The 24,946-nt window shown below is 43.0% G+C and overlaps 1 protein-coding gene across 11 annotated transcripts in view; it reads right to left on the bottom strand.

Moving 5' to 3' along the window:
* Positions 1 to 24,946, bottom strand: part of Slc9a6 (solute carrier family 9 member A6) — a 69,788-nt gene that overhangs the window by 43,516 nt on the left and 1,326 nt on the right. For 3 of the 11 annotated variants that reach the window (XM_075958410.1, XM_075958418.1, XM_075958409.1), the window contains exons 3-8: positions 24,565 to 24,623; positions 14,990 to 15,214; positions 4,306 to 4,505; positions 1,906 to 1,983; positions 1,533 to 1,609; positions 1,123 to 1,235 (exon numbers count right to left, since the gene is read on the bottom strand). In XM_075958410.1, coding sequence (XP_075814525.1) covers positions 1,123 to 1,235; positions 1,533 to 1,609; positions 1,906 to 1,983; positions 4,306 to 4,505; positions 14,990 to 15,214; positions 24,565 to 24,623 — 752 coding nt within the window. Of the gene's footprint in view, positions 1 to 1,122; positions 1,236 to 1,532; positions 1,610 to 1,905; positions 1,984 to 4,305; positions 4,506 to 14,989; positions 15,215 to 15,367; positions 15,542 to 21,980; positions 22,157 to 24,564; positions 24,624 to 24,946 lie in introns of those variants that run through there. The other 8 variants (XM_075958419.1, XM_075958417.1, XM_075958414.1 and 5 more) reach the window with 5 other exon arrangements.

Here is a 24,946-nt window from a genome sequence, read left to right as displayed (position 1 = left end):
TCAGTTCATCAAACAGCATAATGATTGGACTACTTATTCCTTTAATTTTGACCTTACTGAACTCTTTATATATTCTGGATGTTAACCCCAACCATTTCATTCTAAATTTTCTACAGATTCTTCATTTGAATATAGCTGTTAGTTTACCAATACACATTTAATTTTTTAAACTTCATTAGCAATTAAATTTATTAATTAACACAAATTCTTAGAGATTTCACAATGAAATCACAAAGAAGCAAGCTTTGTCAATAACAATTTTATAGCCATAAGGCCAATTTTGTAAAAAAGCATTTTTTAATATTGAAGACTACTCCTATCAGCATAGCTGCCTTATAGTAGCCATTTTAAAGCTGCTTTCTTAGTTAGGCATGGAGTTTCTGCCTGCAATCACAGCATGTACAATGCCAATGTAGGAGACTGTCAGGAATTTGAGGCCAGCCTAGGCTACGGTAAGGCCCTGTACCAAAAGAACAAAAAAATAAAAAATAGTAGAGTGCATGCCAAGGACGCACATAGCCCTGTGTTTGATCCTCAGTGCTGCACAAAGCAGGCGTGGTGGCACACTCCAATCAACCCAGTGCTAAGGGAAGACAAGTTCAAGGTCAGAAGCTCAAGCTTATCTAAATTATCCGTGGCTACCCAGTGAGTTACTGGCCAGCTTGTCAGTCTGGGCTACCAGACCCCGTCTCAATAAACAAACAAAAGTCCAAATTCTTTTCTACTGTAAAATGCAGACAGTTGGATATAAACAGAAGATTTTCAGAGAAATGGTTGCCTAGAAATGCAAAAGAAAATATATAATCAATTTTAAAAATTATAACCTAGCTTTTCTTTTGTTATATTCAATCACTAGGATATGAAGACCAATTTAAATTTCTGAAGAAAATATTTAATAGCTCTAATAAGAACAGCATCAATTTGTAAACCAGTTATAGCAAATGTAATAAAAAAGTAAAACAACCAAATATGTGCTTAAACCAAAATGAATTAAGTTTTTATTCCTCCACAATTGGAAAGCATAGTGCTAATCCTTATTCTATACCCTAAAGGAGCATAAACACGGGCTTTGACTGGAAACAGTGCAAACTGAAGCATTTTAGCTCCATTCCAAAAACATACCTGGGTCTGTAGCTGATACAATGGCACCAAACAGCAAGCAATCTGTAAAGTAAAAATCTCCTGCGAGCTGTCCAGTCACTTTCATCAGGGTTACACAGCCATACATTATGGACCTGACAATAAACACAGTCCTATATTATAAAAACGCCAACTACTAAAGAAGTTAGAATAAAGGAAGGGTAAGAAAAGGAATCTACTATAGTACTCTGTCATTAACCCTGGGTTGAATTAACAAATACCTAAATATGGCTAATACTTTAGGTTTAAGAAAAGTCAAAAAACTTATTACTAATGAGTACCACAAAAGTTCTCAAAACACATCTGAGATTACAATAACACATAAACACAAGTCAAAGGTATTCTTTTAGGAAATCTGAAGCCTAAAAGGCATTTCAAGCTTCAAATCTTACCCAATAACGAAACAAGAAATCGCTGTTCCAAGAAAGGCATATGCTAAGATAGACCCAAGGTTCCGGAAGAAATGTCTCTGACAAAAAAGAAGTTAAGCTTTGTTAGAATATCTACCAAGTATTGAGAAAGAACATTTTTCTATTGTACTTTGCTATGCTAATATTAAAAGAATCGTTCTCTAGAAGAAGTCAGTCAGAGAAAGCATTCTGGAACTGGCATAAATTTCAACATTTCGATAAGGAAGGAGAATTTGGAAGACATGGTCTGTTTCTGAATTGGCAAGTATTAAGAAGTGCATGGGACATTTAAGACCTATCAAAGCGTGGGAAAGTTAAGGCTAGTTAAACCAGAGGAAATGCAAAAAGCACTTACCCTTTTCAGACTATAACCTGCGTAAAATATGATAGGAGGAAGCAGTATGTTGAAAAAGACTTCTGGGTCAAAAGTAACCTGTTAAAACACAGAATTCTTTGAGATTATTTCCTTCAGAATATCTCACTACACTATCAAACTATCGAAAGGAAAAAGGTTCAAGGTTAAAATGGTTAACAGCAGAATTCTTCTGAGTGAGCTTCAAAACATTTCATGTAGGAGTTTAAATTTGCAATTCTCTGCTACTGAACATTTTATTTATTGACCATTTGTACTACTTCTTTTGATAACTATTCACTTCTTTGGCACATTTATTAACTGGATAGATTTTAGAGGATTTTTATGATTCTTTGCTTATCCTAGATTTTAACATCCTAATTCATATGCATTTGGCAAAGATTCTTGTCTCATTTAGCAATCTTTCTTTTCACTCCGTGCGTGTGTGTGTGTGTGTGTGTGTTTGAGTGTGTGTGTGCGCGCGCGTGCACGCGTGTGCGTGCGTGCGTGCATGTACAGGACAATAGGAGAGGGAGACAAATTAGAGCCAAGTATAATGACACATACATATGAAAATGACATAATAAAACCCATTATTTTATATGCTAACTTAAAAGTAAATAGGGAATCTAATACTTCCATGTTTTAGGCACATAAATTTTGTGTTACAGTATAGCTATTTTCCCACTTCTCAATAAAATTTAGGGTGATAATGCTAAAATAATGAGTTATACCATTTCTATGGAAACAGTACAAAAATATTACATTAAAATTCTTAGCAGAACACAAATAATACACACCTGTAATCCCTAAATGTTGGGAACGGTCTGAGGCAGGAGAATTGCTATGAGTTCAAAGTCAGCCTGAACTACTTAGTAATAGGCCAGCAAAAGCCACATAGCATGTCTCTGTCTCAAAACAAAAAAATTTAAATCTTAAAAAGTGGAAAAAGCACAAATATATTTTAGCTTTATATAAAAGAGACCTAAATTGAGAAAGAGAATTCAGAGCTATACTTATCATTGACTAAAGGATCACACGGGAATCTCTATAAACGCTACATAGCATAATACTGTAGTTAGTTAAAACTTTTTATACAACTCAAAATTTTCACTCCTCACAGTTGACTCATTTTAAAACCTACTTATTTTAACAATGCAGATGGCCCTTTCTGTTCTGAAGATTACAGAAGAATTTGATATGAACGCAATGCAGCTATCCACTTAACCATACAAACATTTTTAAGGACTGGACTTTTCCATAGCTGCTAAGTACTCTGGTTGCAAAGTAAAGTTTGTGGGTTTTTTTTAAAAAAAACCATTACAGATAGGAACTGTGGTGATTTGAAAGAAAATAGCCCCTATAGGCTTAAAGGAAGTAATATTAGAGGTGTGGCCCTGCTGGAGTAGGTGTGGCTTTGTTGGAGGAAGTGTGTTACTGGGGTAGGTTTTGAGGTCTCAGGTGCTCAAGGTAGTCCTGGTGTCTCTCTCTTCCCACAGCCTGCCCATCCTGCTGCAGAACTCTCAGCTCCTTCTCCAGCACCACACCCACCTGCACACTGCCATGTTTCCCTCATGATGATAATAGACTAAACTTCGGAACTGTAAGCCAGCCCTGAGAAAAATGTTCTCCTTTATGAGCTGCCGAAGTTATGGTGTCTCTTCACAGCAATAGAAACCCTAAGACAGGAACACAATCAAGAGACTATAAAAATCAGGTACTGCTAACTAGAAGACAGGAGGCAAAGGGCGGGTGAAGACAGAGCAGTGTGTGAAGTGGTACTGAGCAGCTTCAGAGAAACTGAGAGGAATACAAGCAAGCATTCCCAGGAATCTTGAGCTAGTGAGACCACAACCCAACCTCCCATAGGAAGCATGGTACAGTAACTGAAGCTCTTACTGGGGCCCCAGAAGTTGAACCCAATGTATTAGTGTACCCTAAAGCAATAGGGCCATCTGCAAATTGAAGAAATGCTTACATATTCTTCTGAAGTCAGGTCCTGACCACTGTCAGTTATAAAAACATTATATAGAGTACAAATAAAGAGAGTTATAGATTTGGCCTTAATCATGAAAATAAAACATAGGTCCACCCCTAACAGCATGATATTTATTAACAGGTTTTATTACATTTAAAAGCTAACTATTATTTTAAATATTAAAAATGACAGCTAGGCATAGTGGCACAAGCTGAGAGGTAGGTAGTGCATGCACGTATCTCAAGCAGACAGGGACAGGAGGACTGACTGCTACAAGTTCTAGGGCAGCACACAAGTGAAACTGCCTCAAAATAAAAAATTAAGAAAATAAAATAAAACGGGTCATCAGTTTTCTTAAGATTCATCTATTTGCTCATTACACACCTTTTCAAAAACCCAAACATCCCCTTCAACTAAAAACTCACCTTCCTGAGCATCTCGTTATCTTGAACATTGTTGAGCTCATGTGAGCTAATCTCTCCTTTCAGCATATACTCGTAAAATTTTCCACTGACATTGACCAGCAAGGTAGTTGGACTTGATTGCACTTCACAGCTCAGGGTGACATTATTCACGTCACTTGGAACATGAATGCCGTACCGAAGCACCAGCCCCACCAAAACACCTGGAAATGAAAAAACCCCATCAGCTCCTCATGCAGACAGAAACTGCTTATTTGTAACCAACATATATCTCTGGATTAAGAACAGAAAATTTCTGATCAGAGTCCATGGAGGATCAGAACTAATTTTTAGACCAAATGCTATTACAGTTTAAAGTACTACTGAATTCACATGTCTAAGAGTCCAATTTTCTCATAATCGAGTAGGCCAGAAGGGAAAATGTGCCCTAGATTAATAGCACAGACCACACTTTTCAGTCACTACATACATAACCAATACGGAAAGGGACTAACTAAGAGAATATCTTCAAATCGTCTGTAACAGATTGTGCTCTCTGGGGTGTCAAGTTAACAGCACACTCATACTGGAAAGGTATACTTTTGGAGCCTGGCAAACTTGGTGCACACCTATAATCCTAGCACTCAAGAGGCTGAGGAAAGACTGGGTTCAAACCTGACTGGGCTACATAGTGAGTTCCTGGACATGAGACCCTATTTCCAAACAAGAAGGACAAAAAACAAAGTGTTTCTTTAGTGCTACTCCTTGGGTTTAAGTCCAAGACCACAAAAATGTGTTTTTGTAAAACCCTCAACCATCAATTAACAAAGTTAGGCAGTGTTTTCTTTTTTTCCCCTTGCTTTTTTTTTTTTTTTTTTTGAGACAGGGTTTCTCTGTAGCTTTGGAGCCTGTCCTGGAACTAGCTGGCCTCGAATTCACAGAAATCTGCTGCCTCTGCCTCCCAAGTATTGGGATTAAAGGTGTGGGCCAGGACCACCCGCATTGATTAACAAGGTAAACATATTTGTTCCCTGTGTTATTTTCAAAGCACACATACATAAGAGATCAAGTAATATATATTTAATAAATGGCAAAGTAAATCTATTATTTATAAATTGGTTGAATTCTTCTACTATTGAAATGTCAGAATTAAAGTTTAAAATACCCACCTCAAAATCAATACATCAAAGAAAAGTCCTGATTCTGGTCCTATGTGATCAGCATACAGGCTTTACTCCTACACATATTCAGATACACACAATTGTCTGCGTTCTATAAAACTGTGCTGATAAACTGCAATGCTTAATGACAGTTTTACTGAGACAGGATTCTAATGCTATAAGGCTTAGTCTTTTGAACACAATTCAATGGTCTTTAGTATATTCACAAATTGTATATTCACAAAGTGTAACTCAATCACCACTAATTCAAGAACATTTTCAATGCTGCCAAAATTTTAGGATACTCCCTACTCCCCTATCCCCAAACTCTAGCCTTTGGTTCTTTTTACCTTTTAAAAAATTGAGTACGTATAGATGTGTACACACATACATACGTGCACATATATGGACATCTGTGTAGTAGAGACTAACATTGGGTGTCTTCCTTAGTCAATCTTCTATTGTTCAAGACAGGGCATTTCCCTGAGCCTACACCTTACTGATTTTGGCTAGACTAGGTAGCCAGTGAGCTCCAGAGACCTACCTATCTTTGCCCCCCTCCCACCATAGAGCTGTACTTGAACACACATGCCACTATGCCTGCTGTTCCTTGGGTGAGGGCCCAAACTCAAGTTCTCATGCTTTTACAGTAAGTAGTTTATGACTAATTTATCTCTCTAGACCTATAAGCTCCAGCTCTTAGAAGTCAAAAATCTACTTTTCATCTCTATGGATTTGCCTTAGTGGACATTTCATATAAATGAAATCCTATAATGTATGACCTCTTGTGCTAGCTTCTTTCACTTAGTATATAATATTGGACATTCACCTTTGTTGTAGATGCAAACTGCCAACTTACCTTCTCACAGTCTTTTATTGTGACTGGTCACCCATTCATTTAAGATGCAAACTGCCAAATTAGCAAGATACATCCCCAGGGTTCACAGATGAAAATAATGTCCATTTCAAAGAGTTCTCAGTCCCATTACCAAAAAATAAACCCAATTTTAACAATCGTAATGCAACACACCCATATACAAGATGCTTTAAATTACAGAAAAGAGATATTTAACCAAGTCTAAGGGAATGGGACATTAGAGGGTTTTCCAGCAATGTCACCTAAGTAACTAATATCATTACCAGGTAGAGGTATAGTAGAATATATAGTAGAATATACTCAAGGAACATGACTGGTAAGAGTAATCACAAGGTGTTTCAGTGTGGCTCCAATATGAGCCGACAAGAGGTGAAGTCCGGAAGATCTGCAGGGACTAAATCATAAAAAACAACAGGTGTGCTGAAAAGGGGGGGGGAGGTGAACTTTAATGCCCTGAAGTAAAAAGAAATCACTGAAGAGCCCTAAGTGTGAGCTTGACATTAGCGTTCTATTTTAAAAGCTTGGTCTAGACTCGAGAGGGTCTAAATGGCTGTCTAGGTGAACACTGCAATCATTAGGCAATAAGAGCTTTGGACCTCATTTAAGAGAGTAATGCCAGAAGTGGGGGTCGTTGGAAGATAGCATGTTTTCGAGAGCTTTGGTGGCCGAGCAGAATAGGCTAGGGAGAATGAGGTGAATGACTAGAGGAGCTTTAATGGACTTGACAATGAGGTGGTTATGCTGGCCTGAGCATCCAGAAGGAAAATAAAGCTATTTAATGAAGTGGGAACACACGGAGAGAATGGATTTGTAGAGGTGAAAGTCCAAGTTCGTTTTTAAAATACTTTTATTTGTATGTGCACATCTGTCTGTCACATACGCACAGGTGCCCACAGCGGACCAGAGGAAGGCATCAAGTGCCCTGTAGCTGTAGTGTCAGCAGTTGGGAGAAGCCTGACATGGGTGTTGGGAGCTAAGATCCCTCTGAAGAGGGGCAAGTGCCATTAACTGCTGGGCGTTTCTCCCGCCCCCAAGTTTAGTTTCAAACATGTTGAGTTTCATCTGAGGATGTGGAGTCTAGAGCACAAGTAGAGAGCCTCAACTTAGTGATCAGTTAGGAAAGTTTAGGTACATATATGAGATGACCAACTGAGAGCAAAAAGTACAGGAAGAAGACTACAGCTGTCAGTCCTGGGTTTGCTCCGTTAACAACTACCATGGAGGGGCCAATAGGAACCGACAAACTGATAATGAACCTAAGGAGGAAAACCAAAGAAATAGGAAGAAATACATGGTGGCTAAAAATTCAGGAAGAAGCAGAACTTTTCATTTTTTGAGGAAATGATAAAAATTATCAATTGCTACAATAAAATGTTAAATAATTAAGGAGGGAGAAATCTCCTCCGGGTTTAGCAACCAGGAAGGTATGGGTCGCCTTGATAAGAAGCCAGACCAGAGGAGGGAGAAATGAAACAGAATCAGGGGGATGTACAGAGAATCGTTCTATCATTCAACTCTTCAGAGGCTTTCTTCTGGCATCAGATGGGAATTAATGCTGAGATCCGCAAACAGACAATGTGAAGAGAGTAAGGGACTGTGGAGCACTGGGCACTAAATGGGATGTCTCTATCAAACTTGGCCCTACAGGCTCAGAGACCTATGCAGAAAGATTGTAAGAAGGGAGGTGGCGATGACTCCAAGCAAACAGCATCTTGTATACACACTAACAGCTACTCATATGAACTCACAGAGACCAGGACAGCAGGCACGAGTCCTGCATGAGCTCAAAGCAGACAAAATCCTAACACTAGGAAGGAGAAGTGGACACATTGTCTCACCCAATCAAGAAGCTATTTGCAAGTGATCCCTGCTGGGAAGGGGAAATCAGTTTTCTCCAGTGAGTGTCACTGAGCTGTCACCCACACTAAGGGCAGGCCCCATGCCCAGGAGTAGTTAACCAACCCAAAATAGACTCCCTGTTTCATTTTTTAGGTGGGGGAGACTTTCATTATTTTTTATCTTACTTGTGTATTTGTTTTGATTTTTTTCTTTGTTCTTCTGAGTGAGTGAGAACACAAAGCTGGGAGAGTAGGGAAGGGGGGAAATCTCAGAGGAGTTCAGGAAAAAGAAATATCATCAAAATATATTACGTGAAAAAAATTAAGTAAAAAAAAAGAAACAGGGCTGTAAAAGCAGTAGCTGGTAGGGAAAGGGGCGGAGAAAATATCAGTCTGAAAAATATTTGCCAATGCTCAGATCTGAAAATGAAGATTCATTTTAAAGTCTCCTGCCTCTCCTAGATTGGTGGGGCATATCTTGCAGCAAGAGCAACAGGCAGTGCAAAGCGCTGAGTTTAAAGCCCAGCATATTAATACAAACCAGTGGTACAAAAACAACTGGGCGTGGTGGAGAGCACTGTAAGGCGCCATCTTGAGCTTAGACAAACCTCTATACGAGGAAAGAAAGAAAGCAGGGAAAGGGACGGAGCCACAGGGCAGGGGAGAGTGAAGGAGAAGGGGCCAGAGAAAGGGTCATGAGAGAGGAGGATGAATGTCATGACTGGTTATCAGCAATCCTTGATAGCCATAACCAGGAGGGAAGAAAGGCTGCATCCATGGAGTTCCTCTGTGTAGGTGACACAGAGACAACCATTCTCTCCTGAGGAGCTCAGTAAAAGTTATCCCTTTGCATTTACATGTTAAAATTTCACCATTTAACTACTGTAAATATTACCAACAGAAGCATAAATTCTTTCCAATGCAAGGAAGAGTGTTCACTGGCTTCTCTGCATGCCTGAACCCACACTGAAATAGCAGGTGCCCGGATTAAGCACTTGGGCAGATTAAAAACACACACCTTGGACAATAAAACAACAGCATAAAGAACAATTACTTATGCTGGAAACAAGACAGACATTTCATTATAGCAGATGGAAAACTGGAATTTCTCTGGAAAAAGTTGACAGATCAACTAAATTCAAGTTCTGTTAAATGTCAAATCCTAATCATGGAATTAAAGCAATTCCCAGTAAAGAGGACAGTCACAAAAGAGTGCTTTGTCTAGAAGATAAGGCAGAAACGGCTAGCATCCTACACATATGGAGGAGTAGAATACATTGCTATTATAAAATTTAAATTAATAACAGGTGACAAGAGCAGTTTTCACAAACAGAAGCCTAGCCTGCCTGTGCATTCACGATCTACTTGTGCTGAAAATGCTCCTAAGGATAAGGAACTCGGCAGCACCTGACCCACTGTCGGCTTCTCTAGATAATGCAACATGGCTTCCTCAGCAACCCCAGCCCTGTCTCCCTGCCTACTGCACCTGAAAACCCTGCTGCTCAAAAGTATGGGTGTAATATCACTGAAGAACGAAGTGTAGTCAGAGCTGACAACACTGTCCACACCTTCAGAAGTGTTTGGGGACAGCAAGATGGCTCAGCTGGTAAGAGTTTGCCACAGAAGCCTAATGACCTGAGTTCAAGCACTGGAAAACTGGCTCCACAAAGTTAGCCTCTTACCCCCAACATGCACTGTGCCGTATGCGTGCCCGCACTCACCAACACACAATGCAAACATGCACACTCCCCAATAATAATAATAATAATAATAAAGTCCTGTAGTCCCAGCACTCAACAGACAGAGGAAGAATTACAGCAAGTTTGAGACTAGTCGGGGCTAATCAGTGAGACCTTGTCTCAAAATAAAGAGTAAATGAGGATTTTGAAGGTGAAGTTCAATGACAGGATGCTTATTCTCGCATGAGTCGGGTCCTGGGTTCAATGCCCAGGGCCTCCTACCGAAAGTGAGTATGCGTTCATAAAATCATCAATAACTTGTTTCAAAGCTGGGTGGTGGTGGCGCATGCCTTTAATCCCAGCGCTCGGGAGGCAGAGGCAGGTGGATCTCTGTGAGTTCGAGACCAGCCTGGTCTACAAGAGCTAGTTCCAGGACAGGCTCCAAAACCACAGAGAAACCCTGTCTCGAAAAACCAAAAAAAAAAAAAAAAAGAGAAACTGAATAACTTGTTTCAAAACTGCTGCTAGAGAAGGTTGGAGAGGTCGCTGCATGGTTTAAGAGCGCTGCTTCTCAGGCAGAGAGCCCAGGATTGATTCCTAGCAGCCACATGGAGGCTCACAACCATGCGGAACTCCAGCTCCAGGGGATCTGATATGATCTTTAGACTCTGAGGGCAATGCATGCATGTGCTACACAGACACATATGCAGACAAAACACTCATATAATAAAAAATAAAATCTTTTAAGAGAACATTGTTAATTCTGTGACAATGACTGCATGCATTTCAAGACAGCAAAGAAAGTCAAAACTTTTACTGACATTCATTGTGATTTACTGGCTTAAAAAAGGGAGGGGGCTGTTAAACCAGATAGACTCTTTTAATCCTGACTCAACAAATGCTATCAAGCAGATCATTTACCCTCTCTGAGGCCTAATTTGGTCTACTGTAAAATGAGAAAGATAATAGTACCCATATGACAGAGTTGCTATGAGGTTTAAATGAGATGCTACTTAAACGTGAATAATACAGTCTCACACACTGTAATGTGCAATAAACACTAGCTATTTAGTCACTAGATTGTACTACTTTGAGGGCAGGGAATGTGGCACCTACCTACCTTTTTCATCATATGCCACCCATCACAGACATTGAAGAAAGGGTTACAGATAGAGCAATAGTTAATCGTACGACTTAACCAAACAAGATTCCCTAAGGCGAAACAAATATTTTACTGTCATTTGCTTCTTATTTGTAAGCACACGCAGTGAGTGATCACTTTTCAGACTTAATTAACTAGCTCAACAATGTCTACTAACAGTGACTCACTCTAGAGCTTCCTAAGAAAACTAGCCCAGTGAACAAAACACGTGGGAGCATCGATGCTGTGTTTGCAGGGGATGGGGAAAAGGCTCAGTTGGCAATGTGCTTGCCGTGTAAGCACGGGAATCTGAGTTGGGATCCCAAGAACCCACGTAAAAACAGAGCTACAGCAGAGTGCTTCCGTAATCCTGGTGCTACCGACATGGAAACAGGAAGATTCATAGGGGCTTGCTGGCCGGTTATTCTAGACAAATCCATAAACTCTGGGTTCGGTGAGAAGTCCTGTCTTAAAAACTAAGGCGGACAGTGACTGAGGAAGCCACCCAATGTTGAGCTCTGTTTTTCATGATGCACCTCCACATGCACACACAGAGGAGCCTGAGGCGTTTTGTTGTTTTCTTGTTTTTGTTTGTTTGGTTTTTGAGACAGGACTTCTCCATGTAGCCCTGATTATCCTGGCACTCATTCTGTAGACCAGGCTGGCCTCAAACTCATAGAGATCCACCTGCCTCTGCCTCCTGAGTGCTGGGATTAAAGGTGTGCACCACCGCATGGCTAAGAATCCGTTTTCAAGACAGGGTTTCGCTGTAGCTATTGAGTCTGTCCTGGAACTAGCTCTCGTAGATCAGGTTGGCCTTGAACCCACAGAGGTCTGCTGCCCCTGCCTCCTGAGTGCTGGGATTAAAGACCCACACCACCACCGCCCAGCTACTAGAGCAATTATTAAATATATAAATTACAGTCTAGAAACTGACTACATAATTGACTTAAATCTACTTTCCGTTTGGCTGTTTTAAGATAGGGTCTCCCTCTGCAGCCCAGAAGGGCTCCAACTTGCTATACTCTTGCCTGTTTCCTGAGTTTAGTGATCACCACACCCAGCTGTGGTTTAAGCTTTTTACCCTTGCTTCTTACAAAGATAAAAGAGGTAGGCATGGTGATGTAAGCCTGTCATCTTGACACTAGGGAGGCAGATGCGAGACTGCCATGGGTTTAAGACCAGCCTAGGCTACATAGCAAGAACCACCTCTATCAGTCAATCAAAAACACAAACAACATTTTTCTGAAAGTAGTTACATAGTGAAACTGATATCACAACTAGATCGCCATCCAGCTGAAGCTTAGATGTACAGAAATTCTCTTTTCACCTAGAAATGGAACTACAGATACACAGTAACACAACAGCTATGATGGTGCAAGAGCTATAGAAGAGGTAAATGCAGCTTCAGAACTCAGTCTGTTTTCCCATGGCCCAAGAGCCGAGAAGACGCTTTTTTTCATTTATTTTTAAAAACCTAAAGATTTAAATGTTAAAATATAATTATTTACACTTTATGTGTATGCACGCTTTGCCTACATGTATGTTGGTGTAGTATGTGTATGCACTACCCACAGTCCGGAAATATGTATCGAATCCCCTAGAACTGGTGTTACAGATGGCTGCGAGCCACCTTGTGGGGGCTGGGAATCAAACCAGGGTCCTCTGCAAGAGCAGCCAGTACTCTCTTGCCCAGTGATCCTTCTTTCTCTGGCCTCCTCCCCCTTTTTTGCATTTTTTTAATTTTGCAAAGAGAAAAAAACAGAAATTAAAATGTAATATGAATGACCCTTAAAATCAATGATCTTTATTATCTAGCCCCCCTTTTTTTTAAAGATTTATTTATTTATTATGTATACAACATTCCTTCTATGTATGCTCGCATGCCAGAAGAGGGCACCAGATATCATTACAGATGGTTGTGAGCCACCATGTGGTTGCTGGGAATTGAACTCAGGACCTCTGGAAGAGCAGTCAGTGCTCTTAACCTCTGAGCCATCTCTCCAGCCCCATCTAGCCCTTTTAAAAATGCCAATCCCTGGTCTTAAGTCTTGTACCATCAACTGTCAAGTAAAAACATCTCTCTCAATAGGAAAGAGATTATCTGTGATTATTGTAATACTATGTGGCTCATTTTTCATTTACCCAAAGTTCAAATGTCATTATATACCTTTTATGATTTGTCTTTACATTCCTTAAAGATCCTACAAGTCTACAGATTCTGTACATACTATATAATAATAAACTAATTAGTAAATGTTTGTTGAAGATAGTAGACGAGTTACACACATTGTCACCCAGAGAAATCAGGTAAAATGTACAACTTGTATGACCAATTAGCCTTAAGAGGCACTACAAATGAAATACAATGTTTTGGCTGGGTGGTGGTGGTGTAAGCCTCTAATCCCAGCACTCAGGAGGCAGAGACATGCAGAGCTCTGTGAGTTTGAGGCCAGTCTGGTCTACAAAGCAAGTTCCAGGACAGCTACAGCTGTTACACAGAAAAACCCTGTCTTGAGAAACCAAAAGGAAAAAAAAGAAAAAGAAAGAAAAGAAAAAGAAATACATTTTTGATATCCTAGTAAACAAGAATACTCCTCATGCTTAGAATTTATTACCTTACTAACGAAAATCAAGCCTGAGCCCATGCATTTTCAAGGCAGACAACTACCTTTTCTTGCTACCCTTGAGATGCATGCACAACCTAGAAGTCTGGATTTACTGGAAGGGGGTGGGGGCTGCATGGAAAAATACCTTTTAGTGCCAAACCTTCATATACCTATCTTCAAATCTTCGAAACAACCCTCTATAATTGAAGACTCTACCAAATGAAGACAATCTTCACACATTACTGCACAGACAGGACTGTTTGTCTGCCCTCATCTCTTCAGCCATACCCTCCTAGGCAGATATGAGACCATCAGCAATATCTTCTTTCCCCCCTCGCAAGGTTAGAGCATTGCTCAAAATGCTTCTAAGCCCATGGCTTGATTTTCCTTTCTTGCCCCCCTCTGTATGTGTGTGCGTGTGTGTGTGTGTGTGTGTGTGTGTGTGTGTGTGTGTGTGTGTGTGCACGGGCACGCGTGTGTATCATGTGCCGCACCACGCACAGAAAAATAACCTCAAAAGAACGCACACTGAGACTCAAGAACCAAAATCATTTACACAGCAATTGGTCAATAACCTCATGCTAACGGCAAGTCACCCCTATACATAACCGTGAAGATTCTTAATTACTATTTGGCTGAACTGTTCTCACCATATCGTATGTAGGATGCTGCTTGAGGAACCTTAACTCTCACTCGTCCTCAGTTTCATAAGCCTGACTCCTAATGATCAACCCTAGGTCTCCCCATCAGGTATCACAGGTAGAATATAATAAATTAGGACGACATTTAAAATGTCCTGAGCCTTCTGTAGTGTACTTCAGGTTTTGATTTTGCGTGGGTTCCACTGGAGTAAGGTTATCGTCTGCATCTGGAAAGGAGGCATAGCAAAAGCTGGGCAATGAGTAAAGGTCGCCTCTGGTTCCAAATGAATGCCAGATGCTGCCAGTACAGCTACTACAGCAGCTTCAATGAACCTTAAACAAACTGACACCCTAGAGACAGACTACAAGGATGTCTTCCCCTCCCTCCGCCCCAAGTCCCATCCTGCCACCGCACCCGACTCCCTTTCCCATCTTCAACACCCACCCTTACTGGTGCCTAGCTTGGTAGGCAGAGGGGTGCAGAGGAAAAAGGGGGTGGGGTCGGAGGCAAAAAACAGCAAGGAGAGCCAGAGAAAATGGGGAGGCGAGGCTGAGAACGAGGTAGGAAAAACGGGGGGCGTAGCAGAAATAAAGGGGGGGGGGAATGAGCCAGAGAAACCCAGGACGGTTTAAGACGAGGTGGAAAATGAAATGAGAAGGGGAGCATAATGTAGGCCGAGCAGGACTAGGACAGGAGGAGAAGCAGTCGGCAGGCAGAGAAAGGGATAGTACCAGTAAGGGGACAGGGGTCCAAGACACTTACCGTAAATCATAGCAAGGCCAGTTTCATGGAGGAAGCGGGCCCGGCGGTGCTTGAAGAGCCAGATCGTCAGAATGGTGAGGGTGAGTAGCAGGATGAAGATGAGCAGGTTGGCGCTGTCCTGCCGGTGGCTCTCCTCCGCCTGCTTCTCGGACACGATCTCCTCGTCCATGGCTCTTGTCGTTCCCCGGGAGCCGTCCGAAGCCCCGGTCCAGCCAAAGAGGCTCACTGCGAAGAGCAACCAGAGGGGCCGCATAAGCGGACGCGCCCTGGGCCGGCAGACGCCACGGCGAACAGGCGCCAGCCGCCAGCTGCGCTGAGGCACAGCCATGTCTTCCCCCCACCCCCCACCCCCGCCCCTGCCCCCGCCCCACTCCTCACCCGCAGCCGCCCGTGGTGGGACCACTCCCCAAGGGCTCACGGGAAAGGGGCGGGGCTGCAGCTGAGCAAGCGGTGCAGGCACCGCCCCGCGCTGCCTCCACTCTTAAAGGGACCGCCACAGCTCCCGCCTGCGCGTCACCATTCCTTTGCTGCTCTGACCACCTAAGGGCACACCTAGAGCTCGAGATCTGTCCAAATTTAACCCACGTAGAAAACACTACGGAAGAAACATGGACCCAGTGTAATCAGATGCCGATTGTGCGCTCTTTACTTTGATTCTATTCTGACAGCTGGGAAGGGGACAGGAATCCATCTTCATAACCCATCTGGATATCGTCCCCCAGCGTCTCTTAACAGGATAAGAAGTTGTCCCCTTGGGAGTGGCCTCAGTCTCCAGCACTGTAATTTAATCGGAATCCCCTTATTCTGTCATTATTGGGGGGAAAACACGGTAAGAGTTCATAAAAGAACTCACACAAAGGCATGGATCATACATATTATTGAGTTTTCTTTAGCAGTCAAAGCTTGATATATGTCATCTCCTGTGTCAGAAACGAATACAGAGCTTCATCAGCCTTTCAAAAGGATAGTCAACCAAGTTGTGCTCAGATTTCCCTCCTCCCAGAAGCACCTCCCTCCCTCTGGGGAGAAATCTTTGGTGGTAGAGGCTATTTCCCTCTCCTGTTGTTCTTTTAGATTGCCATTTGAAGGCAAGTGTCACCATTCTTTGACTCCCTACCTGTCACCCCCCCCACACACACACACACACAAAACTGCCCCAGAGAAATTTTTGTGTAGTCCCCTGGACTCACAAGGCAAGATTTTCATAGTTCACCTCCATAGCTGAGCTGTGTTTGGGAACCTCTCCAAAAAGTCTCCATACTTGCGGGCGCACTCTTTAGGAGGTTTTGAGCTCTAGACTTTCACTTCTACATAAAACCGCTACAAGTCTCAAGCCCTGGCCTGTCAGCAAGCATTCAGGCCTCTACCTGTGGAGTATATACTGAGTCTCTCCTGTAAAGGAGCTAATTCTTCCCCTTATGAATATGTCTCCTTCCTCAAAGCTTTCAGAGATCACTAGTATTACTATCAATCCCAGCCCGGCCATTTTGTGTAAAAAGTCCCATCCTGAAAGCTTTTCTCCTCGTCACTAACAAACCCTTTAAGCTCTGTGAGGATAGTGAGACTTCAGATAGAGAAAACCAACTCTAGAATGGTGGTTCTGGCCGACAGGCCAGGAATTTTCCCAGCAGTAACTGCCCATCCCTATTAGTAGCTGGGGCGGTCTGTCTTCCCAAGACACCTCAGGACTCGTCCTTCCCACTGACTCCAGTCCAATCGCACTTCCCTGTTCACACCAGGCTAGGCCTGTTACATGGGCAAGAAACCCAGGCCAGGAGCCGCTGTGCTCTCTGCAGCACTGGCTGGATGTCCCTGAACACCTGAAAGGCCAGACCTCCTTTGAGCAAATCCACTCACCCCAAGGTGATTCTGCCTGTCCACAAAACCACTTTCTGATGAGCTTCTTGATCTTAAGAACGGAGGAGCCACAGGTTTGTTTGCTCGACCACAGTGAACAAACCTCTTCCAGCCCCGGACCACCACCAGTTTCCATGGCCCCAGCAACTCAATACCCTGCCCATCTGTAGCCTCTAGAGAGCCCAGCTCCAGGAGAGACTACACAGCGCCAACTCAGCCAACAGTCAAAGCCATGGACTTAGGCTTCCCTCAGAATGTGCCTCTGTCTCTCTCTCTCTCTTTCTCTCTCTCTCACACACACACACACACACACACACGCACACGCACACGCACACATGCACACACACTGTTCCCACCTCTCATTCCCAGCTCCATTTCTCTTCATTACTGCCACCCCTGCCAGTGCGAGTCCACATCAGGTCAGCGTTTTCTGTGCAGTACTTTCCCAGCTCCCCCCCCTTCCCCTGCAAGGGACAGTTCTCGTGGTCCCCTCCATTTCCTTGCCCTGAAGCAGTTTCAAGTGGAGGTGGTTCACTTCCTCACAACCTTCCTGTCCTACATGACAACATGTGTGTCGTGCTCGAGTGCCTGCACCATCACACCATGTATCATGTAGCCTAAGGGAGCTGACGCTCTGCTTCCTCCTTACTCTTCAGAGCCCTGACTCCTCCACCCTTCATGGGAAGCTGTCACCTTCTCTTTCCTTGTTTTCGCTACCTAACCACTTCCTGGTCACTCCTACACATACAGCATACTTGTGAGTCTGGTTTATAGGCTTTTCTGGCTTCCTTTCAGCCCTTCCACCACCCTTGAGGGACTCCAGTAATCAGTCAGACAACTCAGAATTCAGCCTTGTTTGTTTTCACTGAGAAATTCAAAGCATTCTGGGAAGCTCCTACCCTCCAATTGATGAACTATCACATCCATGTCTTCCCATCCTTCCTCCCCTTCAGCTTCCCGTAAAAGGTGTTTCCTCCTCCTTTAGAAACCTATTCCCTCATCCAGCTCATCCCTTCACTTCCTTTCTGCCAGAAGCCACTCTAAGCCACCCTCCACCCCCACCTCGTCCAGTGACTCTTTTTCTGTCCCCTGCTACTCTGTCAACAGGCCCAGGTATCGTCCTTCAAGCTTCCCCATTAACGATTGCACCACCGTTTCTCCTTTTGCTGGAGAGATAAGCATCTCAAAAGCATTTCTATCCTTTCTGTGATCATATATATCCCTTAGTGTGGGGTATTAGCAAAGATCAGATGACAGCCTGGGACCCAAAAGAAACCTGTCGTCTGCTTTTATGACTGGAAGCTAAGAACAGTTCTGACATTTTTAAATGCTAATTTTAAAAAGCCCCAAGTGAGTATTCTGTGATGTGACAGCAGCAGTAATCAAGATTTCCATGTCCCTCCATGGTGGAGCAGTGGAAAAAGTGTCGCTCTTTGTTTGCCTACGGTTTATGGCTGTTTTTCTGTAACAAGGGCAGAGTTGGGTAACTTTGAAAGAGGCTTGGGGGCCCGCAAAGCCTAAGGTATTTGTTATCTGACCCTCTGTTGGAAAAGTTTGCCCTTCTGCCTTCATCCCTGTCAATCATTCCCCCACACTCCTATGAGACAGCACTTTCTGAAGTTCCACTCTGCTTGTGTAGGTCACACCCTTGCTCCAGATCCTTCCAGTGCCCCCACTTTAGTTCTGGCCCCTCAACATGGGGACATCTTTGGAGCACTGTGGCTCCAGGCTGTTTCTTCACTGTTATAGCCTGTGCTTCCCTGATAGATTTTACTCCAGATATTCTGAAACAAAAAAAATATTCCACCTTGTAGTTCCATGAGTGTTTCGTGTGTATCTCCTATGTGTTCCCATGCGTTCCTCCTGCTTGAATGGGCCTACAGCCCCTTCTTTCCAAAATTAACTTCTACTTGGCTGGAAAAGCTCAGATTAAAGGTCCCAAAAGTCACCAAACTGAGTTAGGGGCTCCTCTTCCTAAGGGCTCTGAATCCCCTGGGCAAATCTCTATCCTAGCTTTCCTGATGCATTAGCATATTCATTTTCTAAGATCATAAATGTCTCCTGCACCAGCACCTAGCACAAAACTTATCCAAAATAAGCGCCCTGGGGCCAGCAGGGTGACTTGGTGGGTAAAGACATATGCCAATAAGCCTGACTCACATGGTGGAAGGACAAAACTGACTCCTGCAAGTTGTCCCACGGTCTCCACACATGAACCATGACACACACCCACACACACATGTACACATATGCATACAGAAGAAAACGTGAAATGTATTCAATAACACATATCATATCAATGCATCGATGGGGCTCTCTTGAATTTGAACGAGTGCAAAGGAAATCCTCAGGTTTACAGATGGCGTTAAATATCCATGGGAACACAGACTCAATTCAAGAATAAACTGAAAGAGGACTTTGTAATACCAGGTACACGGTAAGGACTCAGTAAATACTTGATAACAGAAAAGCACCGATAAGTTTTGCCGTGCTCGGCACAATCTTTAGTTCCCTGGACGTGCCTGATAAACAGTGGGTTAACTAATTCATGCACTTGGAGAAAGGTGGGGAAGTTTGGTTAGAGTCACATTACAGAAGATCTACAACGCAACTGAAATGTTTAAATCGTCCATTTCCGCAATCAAAAGTCTCCCTGGTTTAGGTTTGGCAGAAGAAAAGGAAATAAATTACATGCAACGAGATGAGCACTGGGAGGTCAGCTAAGAGTTTAGGAAAGTAGTTGCCCATGGTGACACACACCTGCCATGCCAGGGCTCAGAAGGCTGAGGAGGGAGCAAGAAACTTTTGAGGCCTGTGTCACACAGGGAGCTTCTATGCCCTCTTCAAGTCAGTCACTTTTCTGTCATCGAGAAAAATGCCGTGAGCAAACACAACTTAAGGGAGAGAGCGTTTCTTTTGACTTATCGTTCCAGAGGGATACCAGCCCACCATGCTGGGGAGGTATAGCAGCAAGCAGCAGACATGACAACAGCAAGGGGGACTAGGAGCACATCTTCAAAGAGAGGTCATATTGGAAGGAGGGCGGGACTACATAATCTCAATGCCTGACCCCCATGACATACTTTTCCCACCAAGGCCGCACCACCTAAACCACTCCAAACACACCACCAACTTGGAACCAAATAGTCAAATACCCAAGCCTATGGGGAACACTCCTCACTCAAGAAACCATAGTCTCCTACCAAAAAAGAGGAAAAAATAAAACCGAAGTAGTGCCAAGGTGCTACAGGGTCTCAGTGTACTGTATGATGTAGGAATAAAGTGGCAAGCTGATACAGTGTAGATGGCTAAGGAGCAGGTCAGTGCATACGCTCAGCATATGCAAGGCCCTGGGTTCGATCCTTAGCACTGCCAAAAAGAAAAAAAAACACCGAAAAAGGACTTCATGGCTTTGAGTCTGCATAACTGGAAAACACAGACCTGTGTGCAGCAATAATAGGATGTCATAAGGCTGAACCTGGCTACGCACAGGCTTGATGTAAGAAGCTGGTGGGAATCCAGGCATGGTGACACATAACTATAATCCCAGCACACAGAAGGCTGGGGCAGGAGAATTGTCACAAATCTGAGGCTAACCTGTGTTACATTTATCCCAGGCCAGCCAGGGATAAATGACAATAAGACCCTGTTCCCCTCCCTCAAAAAAAAGGGAGAGTGGTGGGAAATCCACATGCAGATATTGGAGTAGGCAGTTAGAAACGTAGCTTGATGCTCAGGACCAACGATAGATTCGGGAGCCCTCTGCTCAGTATCGAAGCTGTGGGAGGTCCTGACTTTTCCCAAGAACAGAGGGAGGGCATCATGGGCTGTCCTGAGGCAATAATAAAGTGAATGCTAGAGAAGTCATAGCTACATTTTGAATCCAGCATAAACATGCAAAAGTTTTCACACAATTTATTTCCTCGTGTGACCATCCTAACGTGAATAAAAAGTAAGATTTTTTTTCAGTGTCATTAGGGAGGCTCTCTGAAATGCACGCTTGTATTAACCTCATACAAGTAACCTAGGTTACTTTATGCAGATGCATCAGTAAAGTCCTGAGAGATACACCCAATCTAGAAATGGTCACAAGAATTCAAATATCAAAGGGTCAGCACTCAAGAAGCAGAGGCAGGCAGATCTAGGCCAGCCAGAGTCACACAGTCAGACCCTGTCTCAAAAAAAAAAAAACAAACAAAAAACATAATCAAATGGGAGAAGCGACTGATTTAATGGGATAGGGAACCTCTTTAGTCTGGAAAAATAGAAGGATCAATAATAAATAATAATAATGGGAGTTAGGGAAATGGTGCAGTCAGTGGGGAAAATACTTACTGCACACGCAAGAAGATCTGAGTTCGTATACCCAGGGCATATAAAAGGCTAGATGTGATAACACAATCTGTAATCCCAGTATTCCTCCAGCAAGAGGGGAGGCAGAGACTAGGGAATCCCTGGAAGCTCAAGGGCTAACTAGTCTAGGGTACACAGCAGCAAACAAGGAGATCCTGGACCAAACAGGATCTCTACTCAGATTTGGTAGAGAGTGGAGACCAACACCTGAGGTTGTCCTTTGACCCGCACTCGCCGGTACTCATATCCACGAACACACACACACATTAAAACAATAATGGGGATTAAGAGATTGTTGAGCAGGTAAAGAAAGCACTTGCTGTATAATCATGAGGATCTGAGTTTGAGCCCCAGAACTGACGTAAAGATGGAAGGAGAGAACCATCTCCATGAACTTGTGCTCTGATCTCCACATCTGTGCCATGGCACACATGGACACAAGCTCCACCCTCCCCCAATGTCATACATCCACAGTGATAGGAAAGTAACAATAAATAAAAAATTGAGGCCTGGAGACATGGCTTTGTAATTAAGAGCGTGTATTATTCTTCCAGAGAACCTGAGTTCAGTTCCCAGCACCCACATCAGGCAGCTCCTCACAACCATCTTGAACTCCAGCTCTGGGAAGACACTGGTCTTCTGACCTCTGTAGGCACCTGTACTCGTGTGCACATACCTAGCCACACATCCACACAGGCATAATTTTAAAAATAAATGTTTTTTAACTAATAAAACAACAGTCAACACTCACTGAGTGCTTACAGTGTGTGAGACTACTCACCACTCACAGGCAGCAGCATGCTCAGCTCTGACAACAGCCCTATAAATGAGCACTGTGGCTAGCCTCAAGTTACAGGTGACGGAACTGAAGCACAGAGATCAGGCACTCCTCCAATTTCCCAGATGTAGAGAAGGAAAATCCAGGGTCTAAACTCAGCCCAGTCCAGGGTACATGCTCTAGAAAACGATTGTAGTCTAAGTAATTCAGCAAACAAATCTCAAAGCCGCGAAGTCGCGTAAATACAATCTTAAAATTGGATTCTCAAGCTGGGCGTTGGTGGTGTGCACCTTTATTTCCCAGCACACATCTCTGTGAGTTCAAGGCCACAGAGTAAGTGTGGTCCACAGAGTAAGTTCCAAGACAGCCAAGGACAACACAGAGAAACCCTGTCTTGAAAAAACAAACAAACAAACAAAACAAAAATGGAAAAGGTTGGATTCTCAAAATACCAAGGTGCTACTTAATCTTTTGAGATACATGTTTTGTTGTGTTTCTTATTTGAATTTCTTCCAAGTACACACTATGCCTGTAAAAAGAAAATAAAAGGATGCAACATCAATTTTGAAAATGCTAGTTTCCTCGAGAGAGCTTCAATACAGGGACCTGGATTCTAGTTCTGGCCTCTAGGGAGCTGCCTAGGGCCACCAGAAGCTGCCTGTAGAAAGGCGTGAGCCCTGATAAGGGCTACACATCTGCCTGGCTCAAGGATAAAATGTGTTGAAGGGATTCTGCTTCTCCTGGTTTTTGCTATTGTTTTAAAAAAAATGTGTGAATTCTTCTCTGGCAGATCCTGAACACGTCTTCAGGGAACCTGGAGCAGCACTTTTTGCATGATGGATGTGTTAGGGAAAACCTATATGGATGGCAGAGCTGCCTGTCTGAATGATTCAGTTTCTGCTGTTTTATTGATCTGATTCCTTCCCTGAGAAAGATCTATACAATTCCTTGCTTGCTGATAAGTCCGAGAAGTGGGGAGGATAGGAGGAAGGAAAGGAGAAGGGCAGGCAGTTAGACAGAGCAGGCAAGCAGGTTAGTTTGCCTAGAAGGCTATAGAATCCTAGAATCTGTTACCCAGAGATATAGTTCTAGATATAAATGGCTTTAAAAAGTTTTCTTAAAATCTTTAATTCAGGCAGGGTGGTGGTAGTGCAGGCCTTTAATCCCAGCAGAGGGAGGAGGGTGTCTTTGAGTTCGAGGCCAGCCTGATCTACAAGAGCTAGTTCCAGGACAGGCTCCAAAGCTACAGAGAAACCCTGTCTTAAAAAACAAAAAAAAATTAATTCAGTGTGTTTACACATTTCCCCATATTCAACTCTAAGGAAATCATTCTCTCCCCTAACACCGTGTGGGTTTGGGGATTAAACTGAGGTCATTAGACTTGGCAGCACAGACTAACACATCCCATCAGCCATTTCAGAACATATAATATAATTTTATATATTTTTCTTATAGATATCTGTAATAGGAACACATTTGCAAAAAAGGTGAATTTTCAAACTAGGTCAGAGTACGGGAGATAAAGGGGAAAATACAGAGATTAAAATGTTCACAAGTAAAATTTGAAGATATTTAAGAACTTGGCTGGCATGAAACAAAGGCCCAATGCTGGGACACGTTGCTCTAGTCAACACACTAACCTGGGGAACAGTTCTCTATAAATGCTTTAGCTGTTATTATCCCCACCTCCAACAATACCTGTATCATTAACTAATCCATGGCACATATAAGGAGTGTTTTGGCAGGGGGGATAATTCAGACACTTCTGTGGTTACTTAGGAATGTGTCTGATGCAGTTTGATTGTGTTCTCAGGAAAACAGTGCTGTCACTAGTTGCATCTAGGCAAAAGGTTAAAAAAAAGTAGAGAACGCAAGAAAGGGAGTAAGAGCGAGATGGGGAGATATGCAAATGTTTATTAACAGAAAGCAAAACTGTTTTTCTAGAATCGAGTCACTTCCCTGAAGACTAGGAAAATACATTGGTGGCTTATACAAATATCAGACTTCTGAGTGGGTGTATTTCTCCATAACCTCTTTTGTCTTTAAAGAAGTGACCCAGAACTCACACACTTCTGGAAAACTCTTAACTGTTGATAGTGTTACAATCCAAAACCCCCAGCACTGGGTAGGAGGATAAGGCACAAAATTTTCAATTATGATTTCAAGGCCAGCAGAGACTATACAATGAGAGTCAGTCTCTGTCTCCTCCTCTGCCCTCACCACAGGAATCCAATCACAGAGAGGGAGGAGGGAATGTATGAGCAAGGGAGGTCAAGACCATGATGGAGAAATCTACAGAGACAGCTGAACCAAGCTCACGGAAACTCAGGAACTTTAGACTGACAGCTGTGGAGTCTCCATGGGACCCAACTAGGCCCTCCACATGTGGGAGACAGCGGTGAAGCTTGGACTATCTGAGGGGTCCCTGGCAGTAGGACCAGGATCTATCCCTGGTGCATGAGCTAATTTATTGGAGCCCAATCCCTATGATGGGATCCTATGCTCAGCCTTAATGCAGTGGGGAGGAGCTTGGTCCTGACCCACCTTAATGTGCCAGACTTGGTTGACTCCTGATGGGAGCCCTTACCTGTTGGGAGGAGTGGACTGGAGAGGAGGAGAGGGGACGAGTAGGAGGGAGAACTGTGGCTGGAATGTAAAATAAAAAGATTTAAATTTTTAAAAGATTCATTATGTGAAAAAAAAATGTATTTTCAATAAAAAGAAACCCCACCAATTTTTTTTTAAAAAGTAGAGTCAGATATTACAAGGTGAAAGCTGAAAGAACAGAGCAACCAGCCACTAGTTCTTACTTCTACCCAGTCCTCAGACAGAATGGGGCATGCTGTCTCTATAAATCCTCAGACTGAATGCCTTGAGCTCCTGTCTTCCCACTTTATATTCCTCTCTCCACCCAGCCATATTCCTTCTTGTCTCTACCTTCCTAAAGGTATGTGACTCCCAAGTACTGA

The sequence above is a fragment of the Microtus pennsylvanicus genome, chromosome X, assembly GCF_037038515.1.
Source record: "Microtus pennsylvanicus isolate mMicPen1 chromosome X, mMicPen1.hap1, whole genome shotgun sequence".
NCBI lineage: Eukaryota > Metazoa > Chordata > Mammalia > Rodentia > Cricetidae > Microtus > Microtus pennsylvanicus.
The sequence above is the reverse complement of the archived record's forward strand: the minus strand, read 5'-3'. Positions and strand labels throughout refer to the sequence as shown.